The 24713-nt window shown below is 46.4% G+C and overlaps 1 protein-coding gene across 1 annotated transcript; it reads right to left on the minus strand.

The window, feature by feature from the left end:
- Positions 1-23697: 23697 nt before the first annotated feature.
- Positions 23698-24451, minus strand: LOC117896917. The gene has a single exon (XM_034805456.1). The coding sequence runs from the start codon at positions 24408-24410 to the stop codon at positions 23724-23726; it is 687 nt and encodes a 228-aa protein (XP_034661347.1). The 5' UTR covers positions 24411-24451; the 3' UTR covers positions 23698-23723.
- Between the last annotated feature and the right edge of the window lie 262 nt (positions 24452-24713).

Genomic DNA, 24713 nt, shown 5'->3' on the forward strand with positions numbered 1-24713 from the left:
CTGCCACATACGAGTATCTGCGATCCCTTTCCACCTTTCATTTCTAACAGCCGCATCATCGTTTCCATTGTGTGGGCATTTTTATGAGCATTTTCAATGGCTGGGTGCAAGGGCAGGCACATGGGGGGGACAGGCGAAAAAAGCACAATAAAATCAATGAGGTGTGTCTGTGTCTGACGAGCGATGCGGCGGCCTGCTCCCACTTCTTCTGCACCTCAGCTCCAGGTCCAGGTCCTGGCTGGGATAATATGACGGGGGCTGGGCAAACAATTGGGTATCTGATGGATACACAGACGCAGAACGAACAGAGCTAAACAATCAAAAGCAGGCAGGCAACGTCCTGGCAAGGTCCATGTGTGTAGCGCGGAGCCACCTACAGTGCAATCAACGATGGGGGCGGCAGGCAGCCGCTGGACGGAGCAAATCAACCCCACACCACACGGCACAACATTCAGAGCAGCAGCCTCCAACTGTGGGGATACCCTGTAATGAAGGTTGCCCAGGTATGGTTGGTTTTTGTAGGAGAGAATGTGATGGAAATGGCAGAAACTATTTCAGTATTCTTCCTTATTCTTGAAAGAAAGTTCTCATATTTCTCCTGATCTTCTGAGGCCTCAAAAAAGTATACAAATACTCCAATTTCTGTTCCCTATCCTCCGACTTCCAGCTATTTCTTTCACCCACTTAATTTCCGTAGTTTTCTCCAAGGTATCCACCAATTCGTCTCTTCACCTGCGACTCCCTCCCGCTCGCTCAGTTGTTACCTATTCATGGGTTATTATTATTATCCTTGCACACTCAGCCACACACACACACACACACACACACACACAACTCTCTCATGCAGAGAGGGAGACTAAGCTTGCGTAACACGTTATCCTTCTGCCCCTGTCCCTATACCCTCCCCGCTTTGTTGAGCACTTTGCGAGCCGAACAAAGAATGTGCTTTATTGGCACTTTTTGCACAATTGCCATTGCCCCATCATCCACTTGCCCTCCTCCCCCCAGCAGCAGCAGTAAATGAGCCTGGCAGCAACAGCAGGCGGAAGGAGTTGTGGCAGGAGCAAGAGCCGCCGCCTCCATAGGCCAACAAGGTAGAGGTAGACGACTCCGAGCGCCTCATCATCAGGGCAGCGTCTCTGATGGTCCCTTTGCGCCTTTGTTGGCAACAGCCGGTCTTGATGTGTGCCACGCCCCTCACACTATGGGGGAGAACAGAAGGGGTGGGGCTGGGTAGGTGGTTGTATTCCGCTGGCAAAGGATAAACACATTCATGGTGTGCAATCGATTGGCATAATGTGAAGCATTTTATTAAGGTTATCAATCGGCTATGAATATAGGTACACGTATAGAGGTGGTATAGGTGGCTGTATGTGGGTGTGTGAGTGTGAGTGTGTGTGTGTGTGCCTGTGGCCTTAGTGTTTGTGCGGCGCAAACAGAGACAGGAAGTGCGACAAAAGGAGCCTTATCGTGCGGCAAGTGACGCATAAAACGTTCAGCGCTATGAATTATGCGGAAATTATTAGAAAGCATTTAAGCGGAATTATTAATGAGAAACGGAGAGAAGATAGAAGAGCGAAGAAGTGCCGGGGCAGCGGAAGTTGAGGTGTCATGTGCGTGACTTCCTTTTGTGGCAGCAGGGGAGGAGGATGATCGCCAAGTGAATAAAGGCAACACTGACAAAGAGCATCCATTGGCTGGCAGCTATTTCCCCACTCAGCTGGGACTTCGTTTAATTGAAAAACTAATTTTGTTCCTTAATTTAATTAGTGGATATTTACAGGATATTTATCCCTGGCATGCTTTGGATCATCGAATACGAGTCATAATCAAATTATTTGTGCACTCCACACACAGCCACCGACAATCCCTGCTGCTGCTGTTTGGTGCAGTTTACGAGCCCAAAAATCGAACCAAATGCTCGCCAAATTTTACCTTTCGACAATCAGCCAACAATTTCTGACTGGCCAGCAGAATGAACAGTTTGGGGCTGCCGCATTCAGTGGCGTGGGCGTGGCCAGTAGAGGAGAGCGGGGCAGCGGGAAAAACACAATCAAATGCATTCGGCCGGAAAAGCGGCATCGATGACATTCCGCTGCTTATGGGCGCCCAGTGCTTGGACGAGGCCCATCAACGAGGTGCTCTTGCCCTCACCCAACGGTGTGGGCGTGATGCCAGCCACCACAACGTAGTTGCCCGCCTCCTTGCCCGCCAGCCGCAAAATAAATACTGCACACATACAGCCACAGAGGAGGAGAGTGGAGCAGCCAGCACGCAATTGGATTAAAATTTACATGCCATTCGACCAAGCGCACCATTATCCCAGCGGTGGCGCCGCAGCGGTGGTGCAACAGGGAACACAGGGGGGGAGGGGGGTGCAACACAGGGTATCCACAATGCGTGACTGCGTTAATGTGCTTAACAATAAAATGCAGCGCATTAATTGATAAAGAAACGCACTCCATATGGATGCTGCCAGTTGCGATTCGATAGGCCAAACCATCCATCCATCCATCCAGCCAGCCAGCCAGCCAGCCAGTCATCCATCTGTCCATCCGTCCATGCAATCAATTAAAAGATCTGCCTGCAGGGTGGCCCAAACCTGCAGCCCACTAAGCAGTGCCACCACCAGGAACTGCAGCAGCAGCAGCAGCAGCAGCGGCAGGAGAACACTTCACTTTCATAAATTGCAGTCAGAGATCTCTGCAGTTGCCGCGAATTAAAAACACTTTTGCATATCATTTTGGAACAGGGCCAACAGACAGACAGGCAGACAGACAGTTGGACAGACGGACACTAGAGAAGGCGTGCAAAAAATTGCTCATTTAATTTGGCTTAATTTCGCCTTCGTTTTAGCCAAATGCATCATCATCATTAGAGCACATCCCTCACTTTATTGAGGAAGGAAGCCCCAGGCTGAAAAATCAAAACTCATTTTCCCGGGGCCTCATCTATTAAATACCCATAAAATCGGATGCATTATATTGGCATTACATGAGGGAGGGGAGTCGGAGGGATTGGCAGGCAGGGAAACACATGAGTGTGCCATGGCAGAACAAAGGTCTTCGTAAACCACAAACGTGAAGGTTAAACAACAGTTTATGACTTCAATAAATTTGTGTTCTACTTTTTGGCAAGCGCAAGGTGAAATAATGGAAAAATTATGCAGAGACTGCGGCATAAACCATGATTTGCCCTGGGGGTGCCTGCTCCTGTTGCTGATGCCCTGTCGGCGTTTGGCGCTTTCGGGTGTTTTGTGTTCTTGGGGATGTATGTAACAGGAAGGTGAAAAGGTTATCGATTTCATTAGAATTTGTGGAATGAAGCTTAAGGCTTAAAGCTGTTTGAGCTCCAAAAATCAGTATAATATGAGCGAAATTTTAAAAGAATGAAAGAATATTTCTGAGAATTTGCATCAAGAAACATTCTCATTCGGCGAGCAATACAGCCAGATAAATGGCTGATCAATGACAAAATTCCACGATATTCTTTAGCCAAGTTATTCCACATATTTCACTCTGGAGTCTTAATTGTCTTTCCCTCTACCAACCTCCCATTACATATTACTCCACACCTTCCAGGGCATCCCTCAGTCTGTAGAGCTTTCCTGCATAATTTTTTGATTGGATTGTTAAAAAAGAGGAAGGCCAATCTTTCATTAGCCGAAGGTGAAATGAGATTGCCAATGCTTGGAATTTATGTGCCAAAGTATGTTAACTTTACGATGATATAAGGGCTAAATAAATTTGCCATCTCCCGATTCGATATTGGATTACTCCGCCCAAAAGTATGCAACGGTAGGCGGCAGCAGCAGCAGCAGCAGCAGCAGGAGGCAGAAGCCGCAATCAAAGCCGCCACCGCCGCTTAGCGGTCGATTTTCGGGAGCAATTGAAAAAAGTGTCAGAAAGCGGGTAGAGCGGAGGAGACCATAGCGTACATGTGGTGGTGGCACACTGCAAATAGATAATAATAAATTATAATCAGCGAGCGACATAATGCGAACAAATCTGGCCACGAGCGCCAGTCGTAAAAAGTGCTTAAAACCGATCCAATTGGCGATTCGATGGCGATTTGTGTGCCCCCCATCTCTCTTTTATTTATTTATTCGCAGGCAAACAAATTGATTCGCACGCCAAAACTAAATCAGAGAAGAGACTAGAGGAGCGAGCCTGAGGCAGAGGCATAAAGTCGCAGAGGAAAGTTCTCCGCTTGTTGTTGCACGCGATAAGTTGCAAAAAAATAAATACACATAAAAAAAAAGAGTTTTTACATCGTAAACAACAAGAAAGCAGCAGAAGCAACAGCAACCCTTCCACGACACCCTTTCTCCTGGCTCTGGCATGAATATTGCACGTTGTATTTCAGCATCAGAGATGGGTGGGTGGAGTCCTTCCACTCTTCGACTGTGGAAAGCGAAGCTGAGAACGGCTTATCCGGGGCAATGAAAATTTATACAAATTCGAAAAAAGTGACAACATTTTGCTTTTATTGGCCATTAAAACGACTTAGCGACTTGGCGGACTCCGCTAAAGGAAAGGGGCAAAACGAAACGAAACGAAAGGAGATCTCTGATGTGATTTGTACCTTGTGTGGCCCCTGTCCCCAGTCCCTTGTGCCTGGTTTCCCACTTTGCATATGGAAGGATTGTATTGGATTCCTTGCACACATTGTAGCCGTATCCGTATCGCCCCCCTTGACCAGACATAAGCGGAGTTTACGATGCCAGCAATCGGATTGGGAATTGCAAAATGAAAACGAAAATGAACATGTGGATGCCAGCGATAAGCGACAGCAGAAATCAATTGCAACATTTTATGTGAATAATTGCACACAAAATTCCAGCCATTTGTCAGTGGAAACTGGAGGACCCCCTGCTACAGCTCCTCCTTCTGTGGCGCTCCATCTGCTCGTGGCAAGAACAATTTCTTGTGGCACATTAAGCAATTTTCTCTCACTGATTTTTGAGACAATGGCCAGGAAGGTGTTCAAAGAAGCAAATGAAGCAGCAGGCTGAGGCTGAGGCTGAGGCTGAAAATTGCTTATCGGCGGGAAAAATGTTGCCGCAGCCTCAAAGCGGGAGTTTATTGAGTGGAAAATGCTCGAAGAGGAAAAGCAAAGCCAAGGAAGAAAACGTGAAAGTGAAAGTGAAACTGCTGCGTGCGGCGTCAAATCCATTAACCTGATATTTACTTTTCCACACTCTCGCATGAAGCAGGGAAAGTGCTTCTTGCCCCCATAACGAGGCATGTCTGCCCTTGCCACACGCCAGCCAGCCACCCACTCTGCTGCCTCCTTCCTGCCCTGCTGCTGCTGCCAGGCATATTTCCTGTTGTTGTTTTTCCTGTTTTCGCTAAAGGGAGAAGGTGGGAGGGAGCAACATGATATTTTTACGTTTAGTTTGCAAAATTGAATAACACGTAAAATGTGTTTAGCTCAAAGGGGGCAGGGAGAGTTCATAGGGGGAAGAGGCACTAAATTAAGCTCACTCTCACGCACACACAGAGAGAGAGGAAGAGAGGGGGAGTGGTAGGTAGAGATTGTAGTTGAGGTAAATTACTTACATAACATTAACACGAGGCAGGGGCAAGTGGCAAAGAGGCTAAAAAGACCTACGGGAAATGGACCAGAAGCAGCAGCAGCAGGCGGGGGCACCAGGAGCAGAAGCCTATGAAACGCAGCTGTTGATGGCTCAGAGGCCCATTCTGCCTGCTTTATTACCAACAACACATCAACTTTAGCAGGAGAACGTTTCTCCCTTTAAAGGGAACTCAAAATGTTGAAGGAAAAACATAGAAAATTTATTCATGTTTTTTTACGAATTTATCTCATTTTTCTTTTTAATTTTCCAGCACAGAAATATGAAATCCTAGGCAAATATTGAGAACATTTCTTCAAATTTCTCATAAATCCTAGCTTAGTGTCCAGCTAGATCCTGTCTTTAAGCTGCAGCCAATATTCCAGCATACTTTTAGGCTCAACTTTAAACACAACTCGCATCTCATGGCTAATTCATGTATTTCCCCCTGCAAGCCAAGTGCTTTTCTTTAACCCTTTTGCAACCACCTTAACCCTTCAAAGATGTACTTACCCCCTTGGCATAGAAAGCAAATCAAATTAGGAACCAAACCCGCTAAAAAGTACAAAAATTGTACAACTGGCAGACAACACAAAAAATTACCTTTTGCCTAGAAATTTTACCCCGTTTTTTTTGCGCTCATTCTATTTTTTTTGCCTGTTGGAGCTGGTGGGGGGGAAAAAGCAATTAGACGCACTTTTTGATGGACACGCGTTCAATCATTCGGCTGGCTGTCAAGTCGATGGCTGCCCTGCCACAGAGTACCGTTACGATGAGTACCTCATCCTCATCCGCAGTCAACCCGCGACGAGCACGCCGTGGCATGGGGCAGCGTCCAACAAACAACAACAACAACAAAAAGGAGCAAAACTCATTACGGAAACTGAAAATGGGAACTGAAAAGGTGCGCGAAATGTGAGCATTTTTCAAGCATTTTCGAAATGAAATGAACATAAATAATGACCAGAAAAAGACGCAGCACAAGGAGGGTGGAGACAGCACTTGGCATGCAGCACAGACGGAGGGAATACACACAGAGCGAGGGATCTCCAAGCTAATTGTATCAAATGGCTCATCAATAGTTCAAAGGCTTCGCCATTAACGGGGTACAGCTGGGGACAGACAGCTAGGGACAGGTTCTTGTCCTCCTCCAGTTTTATGGCTCCGAAAAGTACAGGGAAAACTTTGGCTCAAGTGTCTTCCGTTTGTCATAAAAAGTTGGCCAGCAGCTCCCTCCCGACAGCATATGAATCACGGCAACAGAAACGGCAACGTCAACGGCAATTGGCAGCAGTTTAATAGCCAAAACTTTAGCCATACACTCGTAGATGTAGCGACAAATGAGTGGCTCTCATTGTGTGTGATGGGGGGAAATCCGAATAACCCACTCCACACCACACCAGAGATCTATCCCCAACAAATCACGCACTTGCATCCATTCTGGTTTACTCTTTCTAGGTTGCTGCTGCCCCAACGGCTGCCTGGCGACTGAAGGCCCCGCGAAATATATGGCCCAAAGAGCTACAGCAACACTAACAGCTTCAGTGACAGAGAGAGTGCGTGTAACAGTGAATGTTAACAGTTAACAGCGCGCTGTAACAGCATTTCCCCTTACGATATTCCGCAACTTGAATCATCTTCTCATTACACAAAGAGCTGGGGCCCATCCTCTGGCGAATATTTCTAATAATTTCTACACATATGCTCCACTAAAATAATATATTTGAGCTCCACTTTTTATAGTACAAAGACTCATGGGATGGCCATGAATTATGAGCACACTAAATCATTTATTTATTTACGACTGCGGCCCATTTAATGCTGTTAACCTTTGACTCGATTTCAGTTTTTTCATTCATTCGCCATTAGATATTAGATTTTTATGCCAGAGAAAGAACAAAAACATCCACATTAACATTAACATTCGGTAATTGCACAAGAATATGAATCATTTTCGCTTGGCGTAAACATTTTCCACACATTTACGAGAGTGTACGAGGACGAGGACGAGGACAAGGATGAGGCGCGCAATGTGCAAAATATAATAATAATAATAATATGTTTCGTTCGATATTAGCCACAAATGATAAATAACCGCATAAATTGAGAGCCCATGCCATTCGTATCCCCCCACAACATAAGTTCCACCATTGTATTAATTTGCCATAAAATTATACAATGCCCAAGGAGAACGAGGAGCAACCGCGAGAGCCCATAAAAATGTTTTTCGTTTCGACTCGTACAATATAAAGTATTAAAAGTGTTTATCAACACTCTGTCTCCCCTTTGCCCTGCCCCAAGTCGGCAGAGATGATGCCTTGCCACCTGCCTTGATGGCGTGGCCTCCTCCCTGTTCCAGTTATTCCACATATTAAAACACACGAGTGTACGCGTGAGTGTACCGAGTGTATATTCCCACATAAACAAGATGCCAAGCGAATCAAAACAGAATGCAGCACGTACGGGCGTGCCCCAAAGGTTCTCCTCCTCTCTGGCTGCGGCTGCTGCTGCTGCTGCGATTCTCTGTTTAGTTTTTGCGGCGCGGCGCGTTGTCCGACAAAGAAAGACATCGACAATTGCAAATTGCAATGTTAATACCGTGCAAAACTACATGCTCGAGGGTGTGTGTTGGGTATATGCGTATTTTAAGAAAGGATCTAGGCACGAGACTTAGTCTGAGACTAGCAGAGATTGAAGTGGGATTGGTAAACATCAGACATGGATTTAGATTGTGAAATATATGCAAAAATCTAGAGGTATCATCTAGTCGCATGCAACACCACCTCTTGCCATCGCCTTCCCCCTTTTCCATGCCATGTAGTGGGTGGGCGACCCATCATCAACGTTCCTGATGGCTAAATTTAGATGCAAACGGATGTTTTGACGCTACAAAGTTGGGGGGCTAACCCATATTCCAGCTCTTTGCGATGCTGCAGCGGGCTGCGGGCTGCAGTGTGCAGCCGCCTCTGTTGTCAGCAGCTAATTAAAAGAGCATTTCCAATGGGCATAACTTCCACGGCAACGGATCTGCCAGCGATCTGCATATGGAGCCATAGCCATAGCCATAGCCATACTCATAGCCATTGCCATACTCGTAAACCGGAATATGTTTGTTGCCGTGCATTGCACGGGCTTTTGGGCTAATTTGGCTGCGGTTTCGGTTTCCCCCATTTTCATTTCTTTTTATGGCAAACAGAACAACAAAGTTGCCCCCTGAGGAGGTGGCCACGGGGGCTGGGGAGAGTTGCGAATCGTAAAGTTGGATGGCATTAATCCGCGCATAAAACTCTGCAGATTCATTTGTCGACAATGTAGAGTCATCCGTCTGTCTGTCTGTCTGTCTGTCCTTCTGTCCCATTACCTTGATTCACTCGCTTGTCAGATATTGTCAGAGATTGCCGGAGATTGTCAGAGACCATGTCAAATTAGAATCAGATGATTTGTCAAATATCAAATATGAATATTATTCAATTATTATGTACTGGCAACAAACAGCAAAACAGCAAACAGCAGGAGGCTGTGGAGGGAGAGATGAAGAGAGGACAATGGCATGCAAATAACTTTCGTGAGGACAAACGCTCATTGGGGAGCAATTTGTTGTTGTCTGCTGTGTGGAAAACAGAACTCAAAAATCACCTATATAGAGCACAGCACCCTCCAGTCTCAGTCTCCTGTCCTCCCAGCCTCCCAGCCTCCTTCTTGTTTGTTGGAGCAACCCTCGCCCTCGCGCTCACTGTGTGGCATGTTATAAAATTCAAAACGACAACAAAAAAAAAAAAAAACAAAACCAACCCAGAAAAAATGACAACAGATAGAACGGGGGAAAGCTGTGCAAGTCGAAGTTATGGATACCCTTTTCGGGTGGGAGATATGTGTCAAAATTTAGTATGAATTCAAAAAATAATAATAAAATAAATAAGATAATACATACCTCACTCCACATTAAAGAATCTGAAATATATAAAATAAATAGAACGTTATTTTATACAGAAAAATGAACATGATAAAGATTATATCTGTGCAAAATATATGACAACAATTTAAATTAGTGAAGGCAGAAGAGCTGCCTATAGTTAACTTTCTCATAGATTGTATTTTCAACAGTGCAGAAATGCTTCCCAGATTTCAGTGCTACAAAGATATACTCCAAATAGTAGTACTACTCCCTTTACAGGGCATATAAAATGCAAAAAAAAAATAAAGAAGCGTTCTCCAAGTAGTAGTGGAGAGAGCGGAGAAAGGTACAAAAATGGCAGCAAAACCCACTTGTTTATAACTTCTGTGGAGCGAAATCTGACAAGTACGTGGGGTAGTGGAGGGGGCGGAATGGTGCTAGGGGGTGGCTTTATAGAGGGGGAAGCATGGTATGCGATTTGAAATTGGCGCAGCAGCGCAAATAAAGCAATTTGTATTCAAAATATGAAAGCAAAGGAAGCGACAAACTGACACTGACTTTGGGTGCTCCCCCTCTCTGGCGCTACCCACCACTTGCGACCATTTCCCCCCTCCCACACTACTGCTGAAAATGCTCTTCCTTTATGCGGTTGCAAAAATAATTTGTTCCTTCTTTAAAGTAAATTTTTGACTCGAAGAACGGACACAAGCGAACGAGCGAACGGACAGAGTGGCGCCAGTGCAAAGATTGAGTTTTTGATTCGGAATAGTCGATTTTGTACATACATATATTTATATATAGAGATAGCAAGAGAGAGAGAGAAAGCTCTAAAACTTGATTGCAGCCACACGCATCACGCATACGCCGCGTTGTCTGCGGAAGGGGAGACATGAGCATGAGCATGGCATTTGCTGTTGAGCAGCGGTTCGAGTGGGGTGAAATTAACATAATTAAGCCGGAAATACTCTACTTTCCCTCCTGCCACTGCCCCACTGTCATGGCATGGCAATGTAGAAGCCGCGCTTGTTTTTGTGGCTCATTAGCAGGCAAATTAACGCCGCCATTGTCGCCTGGTCGCCAGTTGCCTGTCGCCTGGAGTCGATGTCTTGTGCAGGTGCTGGAAAGTATGCTACACTTTGCGCCATAAATTAGCGAGACAGCAGACACTAGCTGTCTCTCTCTCACTCTCTCTCGCTCTCTCTCTCTGTTTGCCACTCTGCATGGGGGGTGCGTGTAATTACCGCACAATTTGCGGTGCATAATATATTTTGGTTGATTTGTGACTCAATTAGAGTCAACGCGAGGTGCACTAGGCACAAGCCCCCTCCGCCGCATTAGCAGGCGGCACTCGGGGCACTGTCAGTGCACTCGGCACTCGGCACTCAAGTGGCTTTGTTGGTCAGAAGCCGGTCTGTTGGTCGAGGCGAGGCCTGTGCAGTGCTGCTGCTGCTGCCGCCTGCACTTTGCAGCTGTGTGAGTGTGTGCAAAAGCTAATTAAAGCGGTTAGCCCAAAATGCCACATAATGAGGCACGGGGCGCACACAAGTGCTGCCAAACACCGTTGAACACTGCCAGTCATTTGTCAACAGATGTGGACACACTGCAGTGGGTGTATGTGTGTGTGTATGTGCATGTGTGAGCCTGTTGAAAGCACCTAATTGGCTGTGAAGTGGCTTACAATTTGGCCTTGACACACGGGCATTCGGCACTGCAAATGTGTCTGTGTCTATGCGGGCTTAAAGGCGAAATTAACTGAGAGCCAGAGGCTTAGTTTTGCAAAGGGGAAAAGTGGTAGGATAAGTGTACTTAAACCTTAAGCTTGCGGAACAATTGGGACTCTTAGATAGAGATGCAAATCTCCATGTAGTTATTTCAATGGTTTTAATAGTGTTTGACTTTCTTTTCAGTTGGGAATTACTCTCTGAAAATATTTAAAATATGGATTTCCTTTAATATTTAATGTTATTTCTCTTGTGTTTAATATTTTCTAATGTGTAAAAATTTATTTGTACCCCTCCTGAATTTCCATGTATTATCAAAATGTATTTTAAAGCATTTTAGCAGATAATTGTTCTGCAAAAAACTAATATTAAATGCAAAATTAATAAATATGCAACAAATATAATGTACTAAAAATATAAAAACCGATTTAAGTTATACCTTTATTCCAATCGCTTACAGACAACTCCATAAATGTGCCTAAAGTTCAGCTGATTCCGACACAATTTTCGTCATAATGTGACACTAACTGCAGTAATCCAAAGACACAGCTCTACCTGTTTGCTATCCACTCAAATATCTCTAGTCTACGTACAGTCTTCGCCCTTATCCCTTGGCCAATTGCAGCTTAACTCAATTGAGACTCATCCTCGTGCTTATCCACACTCCATATGGCACATCCACCTTCACAGCACAGAGCCAAACTCTAAGCCAACTGACAAATGTGTCAAACGACATGTTCACATATGTTTCGCATCGATATTATCGACAGGAGCAGCAGGCAGGCAGGAAGGCAGGCAGGAGGCAGGCAGGCAGCAACCAGAAGAAAAAAGGAGCAAAACGGATGCGAAACTTTACCAAAAACTTTGGCCAGGATGCTCCGCTCGTCTCTCCTCTGGCCTCTCCCCTCTCTGGCTGCAGTGTCAACGTCACCTTTTCAATAAACTCCATCGGAGAACGTGGGCGGAGGAGGGTACCAAAGTATTAATCCCAAAAACGTTTGCCAGCCAGCCAGCCGAGTGTGCGAGGATGCGGAAGGCAGACAAAACGATTGGGCAACAGCTGTCGCCCTCGACCTTTGTCCAGGGGCTGACTACCGGGCTGCACCCCACCCACAACGCTCCTCTCCTGTTCAGGCTGTAGCTCCTGTGCTGTGGCACTGCTGGAACTCCTGGCCGTGGCCGTGGGCAAAAACAAAAGCTGCAAAATGCCAATGGTCAGCAGAAATGCGCATAACTTTGGAAAGTTCACATGCTGGGCAGACAGGCAGGACCAAACAGGAGACAAGGACATACCTAAATACTGTGGGAAGAAGGGTGAAAGGGAGCGGGGAGGACGGGGGTACGGATTGTACCTCCTGGTCATAGATAAACTTCGATGTGCAGTGCTAATGTTCGCACATTTGAGGCCAACAGGAAGGAAGGATACGGGACAAAGCGACATTTAGTTACTCTTTTGAAGCGAAAGGAAGAACTTAGCACAGAAAACTCCTAAACATGAAACGGGTAAATAAATCGTAGGATATAGAAAGCTCTGCCCCAGCGAGGCAATTCCTGGACTTCCTTCGCGAAGAGCATCCCAGTGTCTGCCAAATGTTAACCTCCCAGGCAGGTTAAGAACTGTTCGACGTGGGTTATGATTCCATTGCTCGCAGAATTGGAGTCAGGCCAGAGCACAGTCAGGGCCAAAAGCAATGCTCCATCTGCTTATCGCAAACCACAAAAACGGCAACAGAATTACCTGCTTACAACATTATTAAATGCCAGACAGTGGCTCTTGCTCCTGCTCCTGCCTCTGCCTCTGCCTTTGCCTTCTCCTTTTCAATTTTCCCCAGCTGCCAGTGCAAAGAAGAGAGTGCGGGCAGAGGGGAGAGGGGAAATTTCTTGGCAAACTTTTTAATGCTCGCCACTAAAACGACGCATTAAATTATTATCTGTGAGATTATGAAATGTTTTAACAGCAGGTAATAATCGTAGAGAATTTGTTAAGCAGACACCAGCCACCCCAGCAACCAGGCGGCAACAGATCCAAGGATGAGCCAAATGAAAGACAAACATTGAAGCGAACACCCCACCCCATCCATTCCCCACTCTCCCCGTGGGAAAACTTGAATGCTTCGCTGAGCAACTTGAAACGGCATAAATGAGCGGCGGGGAAGCGGCATTGAGGCTCGTCTCCGAATGTAACCGTAGCAATCTTCATTGCCGCTCTTGGGTGTGGGGAGGGGGAAACTCTCTGGGAAACTGAGGTAATTCAAAAGTTTCCTCGAAGGCGGCTCACATTAAGTGCCACTTCCCCCTCTGCAGATGGAAATGGAGGTATTTCTGGAATGGAAATGACAGCGAGAAGTATTTCACTTCAGACTTCAGCCAACAATTAACTCTGTGGCTAGAGGCAGGGGCAGGGGAAGCGCTTGTATGTGTGTGAGGGGTGTGGGTTGTGGCACTTAGAATCCAGGAAAAAAGTGCAAGAAACATTTCGGCGACATTTCCTTTGCGGCAATTGGAAAATTGCTTTTGCCTTTTGCCTACGTGTGCAATTGTGCAATTGTTTTTGTTGTTTTCTGCAAGAGAGAGAGAGTGAGGAAGAGAGAGCGTTTTTTTTTTGCCTGAACAACCGCCTGCCATTTCTTATCACGTGTCATTGGGTTCGAGTTTAGAAGGGAGAATGGAGCTGGACCCGGACAAGGCAAAAGTGAACGTGGAAGAGAAGAAACGACCAGCAAAGTACCCTAAACAGGAGTTATGAAGGGATTAGAATGGGTCCCAAAATGTCAGCTCTAAGATTTGTATTTGAATCTCTATAAATATTGATTAAATTTCTGTTTTTTTCACATTTTTCTGATATTTTCATTATTTTTGTTTGTTTTATGAATTTGTAGATAATTTTCTAAACATTTCCTGCTCTCCTTAGACCCATCATACCCCCTCTGATACCCCTTAAACCTGTGCCTATAATAAAACGCTGACATGTTGCACAGACAGACGCATGGGCCAGAGAGAGAGTCGAGTAATTTGCACCGAACACAACACACCGAGCGGAGCACATGCAACGCCCGCAGACAGCACAGGGAGATCCTGCCGCTGCCACTGCCAATACACCGCAAATGAACGTTTGTCCAGTGGCCAGGAGCAGCAGCAGCAGCAGGAGAGGAGGGAGAGGAGTGTGGTGCCGGTTGCGTATGCAACATTGACATGAAGTTAATGGATGTTTTATGACCGAACCGACTAACTTGCCCCCAACTACGACTTACAACCTCCCAAAAGAGCGATAAATCGGTTTTCCATGAGCCCCACCAAATTGCGATTTGATTGTTTCTGTTGGACATGCAAACAATTTTCCTTCCTTCCCTGTCGATTTTCATTTCAGTGAAAATGAATGTGAAAACTGAGCTAAAGTCTTGCTGTTTTTTTCTGCCCCTTGATTAAAGGTTCTTCGGGCAGCGTGGAAGATCAATGACCGGTGCCCTCCCCCATGGAGAAAGCGCACAAAAAAATAAACCAAATATGAAATAAATCACAGAACGAAAATTTATGAAAATTTATTCAAGCAATGCCTTTCGATTCGCTTTCGCAAAAGATTTGCATTGTCCGGCATTGGTCACCCTGCTCTATCCTCTGCCCACATGCCTCGTGCCTCGTGCCTCATCATCCCCTGTGCTTGTGTGGCCTCACCTTTTGTTGTAATACACACATCAAGTGGCAGCTGAATTTATGCAACATTTTGGCTTTTGTTGCTGTCCACCCTGCCCCTTGCTTTCGAGGCAAAAAAGATTCATATGATAATGCGTGAAACAGAATTTGTTTTGTATATTCTCTCGTAAGTTTTTTTCTTGGCTGACATTTTCCTTTCATAGGTAAATTTTCCGAGTGATTTATGGGCCACAAGCGCACAAAAGCCACCAAATGAAATGTTTGTCCAAGTTTAAGAGACCGAAGGAGAAAGCGCTTTAAGAAGGAGCAAGGCTACATAAGTCCCTTGTCGGTGTAATCGCCTTTTCAACATCAATTTATTTGCTATTAATCCTTCACCTCTTTATCGACATATCAGCCCTGGGTCCGGGGTCTTTCCTAGCTGCTTGGTCCTTCTGCAGTAAGTAGTCCCCAGTGGCCCCAGTGTTCTGCTCGTATTTGTTCTGTCCAGGCAATTAGATGTTTGCGCTGCCAAGAGTCCTGCCTGCTGCCTGCTGCCTCCTGTTCGGATTTTGGATTGTTGCCTTTTCGGAGGTGAAATGAGCTCACGGCTATTGCCAATCGATTCGAGTCCTGCCTGCCATCCTTGCGATGGAGCAACGCCCACAATGCCACAATCGAAACGTGCTCGCCATGGTTTGTTGCATGTTCCCAGCAGCAGAGGCTGGGAGTAAATGGGAATCGAATGAGGAGCGGGTTCGGGTGTGGGGTTTTTGTGTAGCGACTTTTGCCTTTAATCTCGCTGCTTGTTTGACAAGCTCTTAACACTAATTGAAGACAGACACACACACACAGTCGAAGCACGCTCTCTTTCAACTCTTTTTGTCTCAGAATTATTCCTCTTGGCTTTTGGCTTTGGCTTTTGCCGTTTCCTTTGGCTGCAACTTCAAAGCGCGCGCAACTCAAAGGCGCGTGATTTACGCTGCATTGCTGCTCAAACAGATCTCTCTCGTTCACTCTGATACGAGCAGAAAGCACTCCGCTGCGTGCTTTTCTATAAATCAGTTCAATATGCCACTCCATAGTTTGCTCTTTCAGCGCACAAATTGGGCACAAATCCTGCCGCCGCGCGAGTTTTTCCTTTTTAAAGTTGACTCCAAAACTTATGGCCGCTGCCACTGCCCGAACTTTATGAACTCACGCGGGATTTACTTGTACCTTTGATTGAATTTTCTTTCCATTCAGAAGTTTACTCTGGCCACCGCAGGAGCAGCAGGGCGCAGCACGTCTCAATCCGATAAAAAGCATTTCAAAAGTTCCAACTGAATGCCGAATACTCGTGTATTTCTGCGACTCCTGCCTGCCAGCCTGCCTGCTGTCTCCTGTCTGCTCTGTGTGGAACAGATGCCAGACGCCGCAGCCTCCAAGGAGCTGGCTGGCTGGGTATTGGGGGTGTTGGGGAATCTCAATCTCAGCAACGGGAATTAGTCGTTTCCGTTCAAGTGGCCCCGGCTAACAATTCCAAAATTTATGCCACCCATAAGGAAGGGGCAGGGGCAGTGCTTCTTGATTGTGCAACTGGGAGAAGGACTAAAACTCCAACTCCAGCTTCCATCTTCCCACCTTTGGCTGGACGGGCTTAAGTGGCTGCCGGCTGTTGGGCCGCCAGCAATTGGTCGGGGACTTATTTCAATTAAGGCGCATTACGATCTTTGCTCGACTTTCGGGAACACGGCAATGATTGGATGGTGTGGACTGGATGGAGGCTGCGGGGGAAAGTTTTTCTGGTTTTCTGGCCAGGAATTCCATTAAAAAGTTTGCGCTGAGGTGAGGTCTGGCTGGGGAGCATTCGGTAACGGAATAGTTTGTGCCGCCAACAGCGAAATGCGGCGAAAAGTAATTAAAATTCAAATAGCAGACAAACATTTACATTAGCGATTGTGTTGGTTGACTCTTCCTGCCCCTCTTCCGAGAGAGTGTGGGCAGAGGGGTTTTGAGGAGAGGATTTCGGGCCCTTTTGTCTTGCGACTGGCGCCAGTCTGTGGCGGTCTGTCAGCGACTTGTAGGTAAAAATCCATAGAAATCCATGACTCGTGTGTGTGTGGCTGCCACGTCTGAGGATGAGTGGATGACTGATGACTCTTGGCGGCTGCTGCTGCTGCTGTCGACACACCCACCATCCCCTCTCTGTATTCACCCCCCTCTTTGAAAACAACCCGCACATGTGAGATTATTAATATTGTATTTAATATCTGAGGAGTATCTGAGCAGCGAGCGAACTGTTTCAACATTTCAGCCTTTGTTTTTCGAAGCCAAATGAAGAGCAGAAGCAGCAGCAGCTCATGTGTGTGTGCGTGTGTGTGTGTGTGTCTCTTTCACTGTGTTCTTTGTGTCTGTTTGTATCTTTGTTTGCGGTGGAATATATCTGTGTTTCTGTGTATCTCTCTGTGTGCTCAGGTTTAATGTCTACGAAAGTGAAACGCTGGAATCTGTAGGGATTTTGACTCATGTCGCGACTTCATGAAGTGCGAAGCTTTAAATGGGAGTTTCCTTTGCTTGATGCTGTTTTCAAACCCAATTGGAACCCAAGAAAATACACTCAAAGATGGCCCAAGAAATGGTTTCAAATTTTCTGTTCACTTTTCAATCAATTTGAATAAATCTTGGAATCTCTCCATCACGTCTGTCCTTCTCCCAGATATAAGTAGTAACTACCTTTCCAGTTTCTCTTCTGTGTTTTCCCTCAATTTTCAGTTTCAATGATCATTCAAACCAATTTGGGTTATATTTCAGCTCCTCCGCTTGTTCCTCCTCCCAAGCACAACCATTTCATTAGGGAATCGGAATCTCTGTCAACTGTAAATCACTTTGAAACGGTGATCACGCCCATGCCCCTGCCCGTTCCATGTGGGTCTCCACCTCCCTCATGGCCGCTGGTCAGTGTGCTGGCTGGACCGTATTTCATTTCGCGGAAATTCAATATCAAAAGCTGAGGGCAGCGCCCACTAAGCTCCAAAGTTCAACCCGAAATAAACGAGAAAGAGCGAGCTTCAGGGGCACAGCGTGCAATGTGGAGTCCAGGGCACCACATCCTGGTCCTGGTCCTGGTCCTGGTCCCTTGCTGCCACGTATGCAGAGCACGCGCTGATAACGTAAAGTAGAGGACCCAGGACCAGGACCCCGGCACAGCATGGACATAATTAATTTGAATCCTTTTTTCCTGCTGCTGCTGCTGCTTTCCCGCTTTGTGGTTCTCCCTCTCCCCCACTCCCCCGCTCTCTCTGCGTTTTGCTTTTGCATTTTTTTCGCGCTACTTTTGCGTGCAACCAAAAATTAATCAAGTGCTAGTTACGCGAAGCGCACAGTTTTTTAATTAAAGCGCAGCAGCAGCAGCAGCAGCAGCATCAAAGCAAAGCAAAAGCAAACTTTTCATAGGGAAATATATACCATGCGTGTATAGGGAGCCTTTACCTTATGACTGGAGAGCGGAGCAGCTTTAAGGGCAGCCAACAAACCGAGAGACAAACCCACCGACACTCTGCTGAGGTGTTGAGGTCCATGGCGCCTCAGGGCTGCAGCAGCCCAGACGGCAGCTCGCTGCAAAATGTTTGTAATAATACAAACCAATTTCATGCTGAATTACGCAGGAGGTAGAGGCAGGCGGCAGGCGGCAGGCAGCAGTGTTCTCTATAGTCTCCTTAGCTCTGTGGCAAACAATAGTTGAAGTATCCTGTCAACAGGCGGCAGAGCAATTACTGGCACAACAACCAACGAGCAGAGGGGAGTGGAGGAGTGGCAGTGGCTGGGCCACGTGCATTTTGCGCTTTTTAACAAGGGGAATGCCACACACTTGGCCTTGGGCGAAATGGTATCCCCAGCCACCTTAAACTCTAGTACAGGGTAGCAGGCGGGTAGCTGGAGTCGTATTAAGGGTATTTTAAGGGTTTCCCCCAAGAGGTATTCGCCGGGCTCGAATGGGCTGACTTGTGGTTTGTTTTAAGAAAACTTTTTGCCGCCCTTGGATTATCACACGTAGTGCCAGATGAGTTCTTACCAAAGACACCTCAGGCCCACCTCCAGACAGTCGTCCAGTTGAAGCACTCCCTGCTCTCTGACTGTGCCTCTGGGAGGACGACGTGTCTCGCATAATTTGCGGCAAAGTGCACAACAATGGCAGCGCCCTCTGTCGTCCGCCTGTCACGGCCAAGCAAGGCATTAGCATTGGTCCATGGGTGAGGAGGGGGCACGGGTACGACGCGTGAAATATTAGAAATTAAAAAACACATGACAAGCCGAGCCAGCAGCAGAGTGTTACTCCCCAGCAGCACTTTGATTTGTCTGCCAGCCGCAGACAATGGGCTGCCCCAAACTCCTGTTAATATCCTTCGCAGGAAACAGCAAGAGGCTGGAGAGTGGAGTAAGGGCTGGAGCTGGGTTGGGGCCCGTAGGCCATGCCAATAAATTAGGAAACACCTGTTTCTGGCCAAGAACAGAGAGAGAGAGAGAGAGAGAGTCGCTGGCGACAGATGTCCTCTGCAGTGGCTGGGGCAGGGGAATCGAAACTGTTTTTGTAATGAAAATATTACGAGAATTATTCCGGTGCTACATAATTTGTGGCTCTCACCCCTTGCACCACCAGCACCACCACCACCCCTGTTGGGGTTTTGTGTCTGTAATTTATGTTACGCTTTTTTCTCTATTGCTGCTACTTGGCCGCATTTCGCGGTTTTTTATTGCTACGTGCAGGGGGGTACAGTGAGCACAGAGGAGAGGCGTGGGGGGCAACAGGAACAGGAGCAGACCACCGCCATAATGTCGTCATGACAGACGCGGCCATAAAAGATAATTATGATTCCGGTAATAGGTTTTATTTTTCGCATGTACCTCTTTTGTTTCCCCATACACAGAGCAGAAAAGCATTGCCAAAAACGTTGTTGCTGCTGCTGGCACAAAGGTCGAGTCGCCCTGCCGCTGTCTGCGACTTTCGCCAGTGTCTACACATTTACTTTTCGGGTGACCAACGTGGCATAGAAATTATGCGCATTATACGCGGCACGGCGCGCTCCAGCGCCTCGCTAAAAAATTATATCCGCGGAATTATAAGCGAAAACCCCAAGACGGAAAAGGGGGTGAGGCAGAGAAAGAGTCTTTGGACTGCCAGTTACCCTGCAGAGATAGCGATTCTTAATGCAAGTTTGGCTAGCAAAATGAAGTGGAACTAATTTGATTTTTACGAAAGTTTAAGGAACTGTGGAGACATTTTAGTTACCATTATTAAATCCCTAACAAATATACCCCTTAGGCTATACCCTACCTCATCCTGTGCTCTCTCCTTTCCTGTGTTTTTTATTTCCCTGTGCCGAGCCTTTTGATAAATTGCAGACAAACACTGGGTGGGTGCGAGTGCGGATTAAGATGCGTGTTACATATTTAATTAGCAGCCCATCAAGGGGTAGCAAGGGGGCTTCAATGCCACGTTGATATTCCGCCAATGATGTTGTCACTCGCTTATGAAGATTAATGCCACCTTTTGGCACAGTTTTCACTAAGCTAAGTTTCCCACTTTCCACACAGTTTCAATCCATTTCCATTTCCATCTTTCAATCAATCGCACGGCGACCCGCGGTGCCACGCAGCGGCGGAAAATGGGAAATTGAGGGGCGTAAGAAAAGAGTAATTGTCGTAACATGATAATTGCTTTAATGACGAATGCAAAATTAAGCATTACCGAACCCCCCTGCCCCTTGCCACAGCCCCGTGCGGAGGCAACCTGTCACGGCGCGCGTCCTTCCAATGTTGATTAATGTGCTCCTGGCTCCATGGTGCGTTGGCGATGGAGGATTGCCCCCAGATTGACCCAGTTTTCAATTAAAACGGAACTCTACAGCTGACAGGTTAGGGAAAATTGGGTATCGCATCCGCCAGGAGAATATTGAACGGAAATCAAACAAGGAGCAGCGGCAAAAGGAGCAGCAGCAGCAGGAGCTGTAGGAAATAGGGAAATGACAGTCCTGTTGAAGTCTAATGGAAAACGTGTGCGGGCATAAAAATGGCCGCTAAGAAAATGCATAAAAATCGACACATGTGTGTGACCGTGTGTGTGCTTGTGTGTGTGTGCGTGCGCATAGATGGAAGGACATGCAAGGACAAACGGAAGTCACATACGCAGAGCCCAACTCACTCGCCCACAAAGTAACTTTTTCCTTCGAAGCAAAAGTCCATAAAATATTTTTTATACACCAAAGATCCAGCAGGAGATACACTCGAAGGCGAAGGCCAAAGGAGTTCTTGGGGCAGTGGCATACCTACACGTAAATGGAGCTGGAAAGGATATCGTGGCCTGTGGCCTCTGTGGTCCTGGGGAAATTGTTTACACAAGTCATAAGCATTTTTTAGCGAGCCATCGCCTTGGACTTGCTCCCAGACCCTGTTCCTGTTCCTGTCCTGTCCCTGCCGTTGTCTAGTGTTTGCCAGCGTATAAAAGCGTTTGGCATTTGCATAAACCTTTCCTTCGAATCTGCTGTTTGCCCAGAACATTATGATGGCTAGGAGCTACAGCCACAGCTCCTTCCCCTGCCCACTGCCCACTCCCCACTCCTACTCTGATCATTCCACGAAAGAAACTTTCGACAACTGCAATAATCATAACTGCAGCCAAAACCGCTCGACATTGATTTCAAATTTGAAAAGATTGGTGGCGCAGATACGACATTGCCCAATTCCCATCTTGTGCGGCGGCGGGCGCCATTAATGGGGCATTGTTTCACAAGTCGTTCGGAGGCGTCTCCGGCTTGAGCATTTGACTGCTGCTCGCTGCTCGCTGCTCCTGCTTGAGTTTCCACTTGATTTGGTCGCACCATAAAGCATTTCGCTCGCTCTGGCTCGCTCGAGGAAACTTTCCCGAAAGAGCAACGGCCAAAAAGTTTTGGCGCTTTAAGTTTTATGTGGAGCAATTTCCAGTGGGTCACCAATTGAAACCGATATGACCTGGCCGCTGTCTCTCCCACCGCCAAATGCATTAGCTTTTGCCTCATTCCAAAATGTATTTCTGTGTGTTTAGGTGTACAATCCACTCCACTCCACTCCTCGTTCAACATTTGCCCAGCATAGATTAAGCGCAGGAACGCGAGTTCATTGGGGGATGTTCTGCCTTTAATTTTTTCTGTGGGTTGGGCAGTGTCTTGCAACGAAAGTAAATAGGTTTTTGTGTGCTGCTGGCAGTTTTGGTTTAGGTTAAACGATATTTTGTACCGTGACATGTTTGCCCCGTTTGCCTCGTCGAATGTTGTCGCTGATTTTGATCCATTCCGTCGATGATTGATGACACTTAATTGATGAACATCCCATCCCTAGCCCATTCCCACACACCCCCACACACACACACTGCAAATATTTGCTAATGTCTGGCTTAAAGTGGCCCACCGTCGAAAGGAGCTTAAAGTCTGGTCCCAGCTGCTGACAGGAGCCGCACCCGTAAACCATAGACACGGTCTGACTCCTGCCTGTTGGTTGGACACTTTCCAGGTCACAGGTGCTTTTGTTGTCCGCATTAGATTCTGTCCATCCACAACCTCCATCCCGCACACACACTCGAACACACACAAATCTTTGTGGCCCCTTTTCATTGCTTTGCATTTGGTTTTGCTTTTTGTTTGGCTGCTCTCTCTCTGCTCTGCTCTGTCCATTTGGCTGTAAAATTTATTTCATTTGTCCAAACCCAAACCCGAACCCGCACCCGCACCCCCGTGCCGCCCCGCATAGGCATGACGCTGACAGTTTTATGGCAAAGTTAAGCCGATATCAACGGCAGGACATATCGTCGCATGACCCGTCCGCCCGCCTGCGTCTCCATAAAAGTGTAAAATTTAAAGCCCTTTCCGGTCATACGGTCATACATATGTATGTACGTACGCTCCACTGTTCCACTCGTACTCCTACTCGTAGTACCTTTGGGTCGCACGCACAACAAGTGGAACGACATACAAAATGGTATTGTATTTAGGTTTTCCACAAAAATGGAAACCCCTTTTCAACGAATTCATTCATGGTTAAAGCAGATAAAAATAACTGAGGGAACAAGAGAGTTGAGAGAGCGAGAACGAGAGCTGGGTGACCGTTGATGGGGTCAGCAATTGTTCGGGGAATCATTTCCAGCATTAACTGGTTAAGCTCTACCTCACATGTTGTAGCCATAAATACTTATATGCAGATACTTATTATTCTCACTCTAAGATACTCTCAGTAATCAGATTTGCCTCCATTGTTGGACACTCTGCTAAGTACAAAATTAATTTTGGCTATTTTCTAATGAGAGAAACAAATGAACATACAAAAGGTGAATAATAATTTGAGACTTCCACAGCGTTATAGACTCTCCCATTCTACAGACGAGGATTTATCCAACATCCACAAAATCTTAAAAAATTAATATTGTATTGCGAAGTAAAAATGAATAATAAAATATTAAAAACTAAAACAATATAGAAGCAATGAAAATTCGAAATAAACTAAAAAATCCATTTACTTACCATTGCCATCAAGGAGTAATCAAGAACCTAGAAAGAACAAAGAAATATTTAATTAAAGTAACATGCAAACTACAAAAATATTGTCTTATAAATAAATAATATTAAATATTAACTATAAAAAAATTTTACAAAAAATAAATCAAAAAATAGTTGTAGTCTTTTACTATTGTAAACTGAAAACTGTTATTAAAATATGAATATAACTTAAAAAATCGTTCAATAAATTCGAATTTCAATGAAAGTTTAAAATCGAAATAAATAAATAAATACAAAATATTCAAAAAGTGGCGATGCTTAATTGGTTATTCCGAAAAGAGTTGAATACATGTAAACCAGTCGTGTGGCATGCAACATTTTCACACACGCATCTGTGGCTATATATCCATTTGCTTGTTATCGCAAAACTCCAAGAACCACGGGAACTTCTCCAGCATGCCGTGGATCCAGCGGCCAAAGACATACAGTGGAATGGGCATGTACTCGCCATCGTCGCTCTTGCCGTTGTAGTACGCGGTGATCTTTACGTCGATCATCAATGCGGCATGCAGCATGTAGAGGATGCCGCAGGTGAGCGAGGCAATGGCCTGGCTGCGCATGTAGTGGAAGAAAGGATGAACGGGCTTGTCCACCTGGTACTCCCCCTCGGACGGCTCCTCGCCCGAGAACATGAGGTGGAAATCGTGCTCGGCATCCCACATGGTGGTAATGGAGATCAGGGTGAAGGCGCTGGCCGCAGCCGTGGACTTGATAATCTCCATGCAGACTGTGGGCGTGTGGCCCGTGCAGACGCTGATGCTCTGGAAGAGGGTCAGCACCATGAAGACGTAGAAGGAGACCATGTAGCAGTACTGCAACATTTGCTTCTCCCACGAGAAAATCTCCAGGTTGACGGCCATGAAGCCCGTGATGTGATAGGCCATGCAGAACATGTTGAACACATTCTCCAGCGTGTAGAACACAAAGAGAACGGGCCGCAAGGCGCCAGCTGTTGCATGGGAGGGCGGAGAACTATTACTGCTGTCCACTGCCATTGTGTCAGTGTCGGTGTGTCTCCTAAACATATGATTTAATTCCTGACTGTGTCTCGGTGTCTCTGTTTGTGTTAGTTTTGACCTAAGCTAAAAGTTTCTACATTCGATAGAGCCATCAAGGCCTACTCGATTCACTTCCGCTGCTGCTCCGAAGAAACTCTTATGCCAGAAGCATTTCTTCGGCACGTTCTTCGCTGACTCGCTGCTCGCTGCTCGCTCTGCAGTCACGTCTTCGGTCTGCCGCTCTGCTCAGGTGCTCTTTGGTTTAATTAAAGCGGTTTGGGTGCGTGTCGCTATCAATGCGCCGCCGCTTATCAGTGGGCCAGAGACACG

This window comes from Drosophila subobscura, chromosome O (genome assembly GCF_008121235.1).
Source record: "Drosophila subobscura isolate 14011-0131.10 chromosome O, UCBerk_Dsub_1.0, whole genome shotgun sequence".
In the NCBI taxonomy this organism is placed as follows: Eukaryota; Metazoa; Arthropoda; class Insecta; order Diptera; family Drosophilidae; genus Drosophila; species Drosophila subobscura.

Bases quoted from the DNA above. Each gene is read 5' to 3' on its own strand.
- LOC117896917 (XM_034805456.1), bottom strand. From the start codon at position 24,410: ATGTTTAGGAGACACACCGACACTGACACAATGGCAGTGGACAGCAGT.